Source organism: Podarcis vaucheri (assembly GCF_965113315.1).
Source record: "Podarcis vaucheri genome assembly, chromosome: 5".
Classification (NCBI taxonomy): Eukaryota; Metazoa; Chordata; class Lepidosauria; order Squamata; family Lacertidae; genus Podarcis; species Podarcis vaucheri.
Genome location: NC_138763.1, coordinates 25,660,589 through 25,665,112, shown reverse-complemented (window position 1 = coordinate 25,665,112; position 4,524 = coordinate 25,660,589). Strand labels below are relative to the sequence as shown.

Here is a 4,524-nt window from a genome sequence, read left to right as displayed (position 1 = left end):
GCATCACTGCAGTGATGTGAGCAGAGTGGCAGGAAGACTTTTCTGACTCTCCATAGGAATTTTTACACGATCTCCTTTGTTGGTGCAACTTAAATCGTCGGTACTCAAGGGTAGAATCTGAGGGACCTGTTCGATTCACACTAAGCCTGCTCTTCCCCCAGTGACACTCACCTTTGACAGCTGTGCCAACAATGTTGAGTCAACATCAGCAAAACCTTGATGCTGACATTATATCACTAGCATGGGCTATGCAGAAAATCCTAGAGGGCTCAAAAGTTGTCATAAATTGAGCATGGTGCTGTGCCCTTAATATAACCGTTTTCCCGTAAGAATCGCAGGGTTATTATTACCTAAATAAAGACTTAAGGACTTAAAGAAATTAACGCACCTCAGATTTTAAAGTAATTTATTGGAAATAGTTCTTAGATTACAAACAAGCATTTCTCATTTACAGAATGTGCTGACAGCTAATGGTAAGAAATGTAGCCTTCCAGGCACCTGCCCATCAGCAATGCAACCCTGCAAAATTACAGAGTAATTTACCTAGTTAACTTTCCCCTCACGTAGCCCTTTAAGTAGTTTATTTGTGGTCCAATTACCTGTTTGTGAAGGCATTCCCTGGAAGAGTGCCCAGCCTTGTATTTACCTCACTATGTCCTGCAACAAGATGGATACTTCTGTTGTGTCTACTAGCCTGTGAAAATACAACCCACTTACTCTTACATTGTTTTGATTTCTATGAAATGAAAATGCTGTAGGATTCTTTTAAAAAAAGATTTAAGTCACAGCAATATAAAACTCTGGATTGGTTAACTTATTCAGCTGAACTGGGGAACTATTCAGGATGCAGGCATGTTAGTGCTCTTTGGGTGGGCTATCAAGAACATTATAGTATCGTGGAACAAGTCAGCATGTGATGTTTTACACTTAAGTTTCAGTTGCTCCCAAGAGGATTAACCACCCCAAAGAAAGGAATGATGACATGAGAAACATTGACACTCAAGTACAGCATAACAACAATTAAGCATTTTGTAAAACTTCTGGTGCTTTTTAAGACTGAAGAGGTTTGTTCATTTATGTATATGGTCAATTAAACCATTGGTTTTAACTACATTGTTTTATTAAAACAATATTCCAAGAAGCATAGGGTAAGGTCTTCTATCAGAACAATTTGAGACTTATTAAGTTGCCACATGCTAAGGTCAAACTAAGCTACCACATACAGATGTTCTTTTTAGATAAGCAAAAACCACAGCACACATCCATTGACCGAGTTGCTTGAGTGTGTTTTGAACTAGTCATACAATCACTGTTTGATAAGCTTAACTTCTCCATTTTAAATAAAACAACTTCCATTTATACAGAAGAAACATAAGAAAGATCGGTGTTTACATATAATGCAGTCACTAAGTATCTACACTGCTTACACTTTAATATACTAACATAAAGCATGGGTTTGATTCACAGAATAAGTAGGTCCACGATTGTAAGTTAACAATAACTCTTTATTGCTTTATACATGTGGTGCTTTTTCAAGGCACTGTGGCATGGACTAAAAAACTTGGAATGACTTGTGAAGGAACCTGGAATGACATATGGTCAACATGGAAAGTTCTTCAGAAGCAAGACGACAGCTAATTTAAATTCCAAGTTATCAAACATCAGGAATGAGAGTTCATAGTTCACAGGAGAAATATAACAATCTTGTTTAAGGATCAGCTCCTTCACATGCCCATTCTGATACTCTGAATAATCTGGAAGATAGCTGCAAAAGGAAACAGGTTTAGATGTTGCTATGTTAGAATATATCAAATGACACACATTTTAAAGAGTTATGTACATTGGCATTGTTATATACACCAAGTAAAACAGATTTCAGAAAACCTTTGAACAAGTTCCACTTGATTCTACTAAGACAAGTTCCACTTGATTCTACTAAGACAGAACATTTTACTACTCCCAATTTTATATAAGTATCTTCCAAGAAAGCCACATTAGAAAGACCAAGTGAAGTGTGAAACTATACCATATGGCACAAAATTTTGCCTGTTTTCTCAGCTGAAATCAACCTATTTTAATTTTGATTTCAGCAATATGACTTCCCACTCAGTCCTACACATAATAACTCAGAAGTGAACTGATCCATGTACAGTAGTACATACTCTCAGGTAAGTGTGGCTAGGAAGGCTGTTTTAAAAGAAAGCAATGGTTGACAATGTAAATCTTCCTGTTTTCAGCATAGTGTATAAAATTGCTATTGGCAGCACATTTGTAACCTATTAGTTTAGACCACTGCTTGCTACGTCAACAACTAAGTAGCCACAATAAGGGGTATAAGCATGACATTTAAAAACAGCTATGAACCCACAATAAAATACCAGTCTCCTCCATTTGTGAAGTAGGCAAAGTTCATGTGAATAAAGCCCCTCATTTAAGTAATAATAACAATTACTCTCCTTATCTTATTTGTAACCATCAACACAACTCCTAAGGATATAAAAAATGGAGCCGATAAGCTTATAGAACTAGGTGAACCATCACATATTATTAACAGTGTTCCCTGACGGTGTTCAGGAAATCTGTTTTGCATACCCTTTCTTTTTGTGAAGCTCTGTCCTGAGCCACCTGGTGTACCAGAAAAATTACCTTACTTGCAATTTGGCTATTTAAATGGGTAAGTCTCAAATGCCAACATCCAAAAGGCCAGCTATATTAGTCTGCTGTGCAAACCTGAACACAGGTATATTAGACAGACAATACCACTGGGATTTGTGGGTCACTTCTGGGAAAACTTAAAAGACAGCATTGAGAAAAACTAAAATTCTAAGGATGCCTTTATCTTTTGCAAGTCCTCATTGCTACAGATGTACATAAAGATCAGTGGGGGTTATTCAGAAAAAGTGGGCAAATATCACTAGCCCAATCAAGTTAGGCAACATGCGTGTATGTGTAGAGGGATTCCAATATATTGTCTAGTAATTTTAAGCAGGTTTTTTTAAAAAACAAACCAGCATAGCTATGATGAAAAAGTACCAATGTGAGAACCTAAGAGCTAAATTGGTAACTCCCGGTAACTGAATAAGGTCCAATGGTAGAGTTGCCCATATGGCAGAGTTGCCCATATGGCACTCAACGCCAGCAGCAGCCATAGGGGTCCACCTTGCCCAGCAAATCCGCTACACCTCTCCAGATGTTTCGGAACACCTGCTCCCCATCCCACCACTTGCGAGAAGCAGTGCGGCCCCCCTTATAGGCGAAAACACCTTCCACCACTCAAAAAGAAAAAGGAAATGCCTCTTCTAAGAGAACCGTTTCCTTCTCCCTGATCACATCTTGGCAAATATAACCAACAATTTGAGGACCACAAACTACTGGACACCAGAGAAGCACAGGGGAACATCTGTGGGAAGCAAACAAGTGTCGCCGCCATCCAAAAAAACTTCTTGAGACGAAAGCAGCTTGTTTACCTTTGCTAACCCAAGCCCTTTCAGGCTGGAAGGGGTTCCCCACCTGAAAAACCACCCCCCACCCCACTAAAAAAAAAAAATCCAATTCCCTTGATGGAGATGGTGGACAAGGGGCCCGATCCCGCCCAGCTGCCAGCGCTTACCCGATCCGCACACCACGAAGATGAACAAGGCCAGCAGCCAGGGCCCCACCGACGCCTTCTCTTCGGGGGCGTTTCTCTGTGGGAAGAGCCAGCGCGTCAGGACGGCTCGGGTGAGGAAGAAGAAGAGGAGGAAGAAGGAAGAGGAGGAGGAGGGGGGGTTCTTTCGGGGGCAGCCGCCCCTCAGCGGCCGGGGGGAGGGAGGCCACAACCCCCCCAGTCCCCCCCCATCCTCCTCTTCCTCCTCAGCCCCTCAGGAACCGGTTAAAGGCCAAGCCCCCCCCCTCCCACACAGCCTCCCATCTTCCTCGCGCGTTTCCCCCTTCAGAGGCTGCAAACCGGCAGGGGGTCGACGGGCCCCTGCCCTCCCCGGTCGCAGGAGGGCGCTGAGGGGAAAGGGGAGAAGAGGCTTCCGAGGCCTCCTCCGCGAAGGAGCCCCTACCGAGGTCTTGGCCACGTTCCCGCGCTGCGTGATGTTCTTGCTGTGCTTCTCGTTGGCCATCCGGATCCGCTGCTTCGCCACCATCTTGGCCGCCGCCGAAGCTGCTGCTGCCTGACAGACAGACGCCGCGACTGAGCTGTGGCCGCGCTGCTGGTGTGAGGAGAAGGAGGATGAAGCGCGCGAGGGGAGGGCAGCGTGAAGGGAAAGGGAGGGGGGAAGAGACTGAACCGCCTGACGCGCTCCCTCCGGCCGAGCCGCCGCGTAAGCAGCAAACTGCCCCTCGCGCAGGCCCCGCCCTCCGGAAGCGGGGAGGCGGAGCCGCCGCCGCCGCCAACCCGGAAGCGACCGCCTCTCCCCTCAGGTTTTTCTCTGCTTCGTTTCGCCGTCTAACGCTAAAGGTGGCCGGCAGAAATGGGCGGAGGCCGCGTGACGTGGGAAACTCTCCGCCCCGCCCCTCTCGAGAGGTTGCTACACG

The 4,524-nt window shown here is 44.8% G+C and overlaps 1 protein-coding gene across 1 annotated transcript; it reads right to left on the bottom strand.

Moving 5' to 3' along the window:
- Window positions 1–389: 389 nt before the first annotated feature.
- Window positions 390–4,310, bottom strand: SERP1 (stress associated endoplasmic reticulum protein 1). The gene is made up of 3 exons (XM_082224706.1): window positions 4,050–4,310; window positions 3,611–3,686; window positions 390–1,765 (listed from the first exon to the last, which is right to left on the bottom strand). The coding sequence occupies exons 1-3, from the start codon at window positions 4,131–4,133 to the stop codon at window positions 1,725–1,727; spliced, it is 201 nt and encodes a 66-aa protein (XP_082080832.1). The 5' UTR covers window positions 4,134–4,310; the 3' UTR covers window positions 390–1,724.
- Window positions 4,311–4,524: the final 214 nt, after the last annotated feature.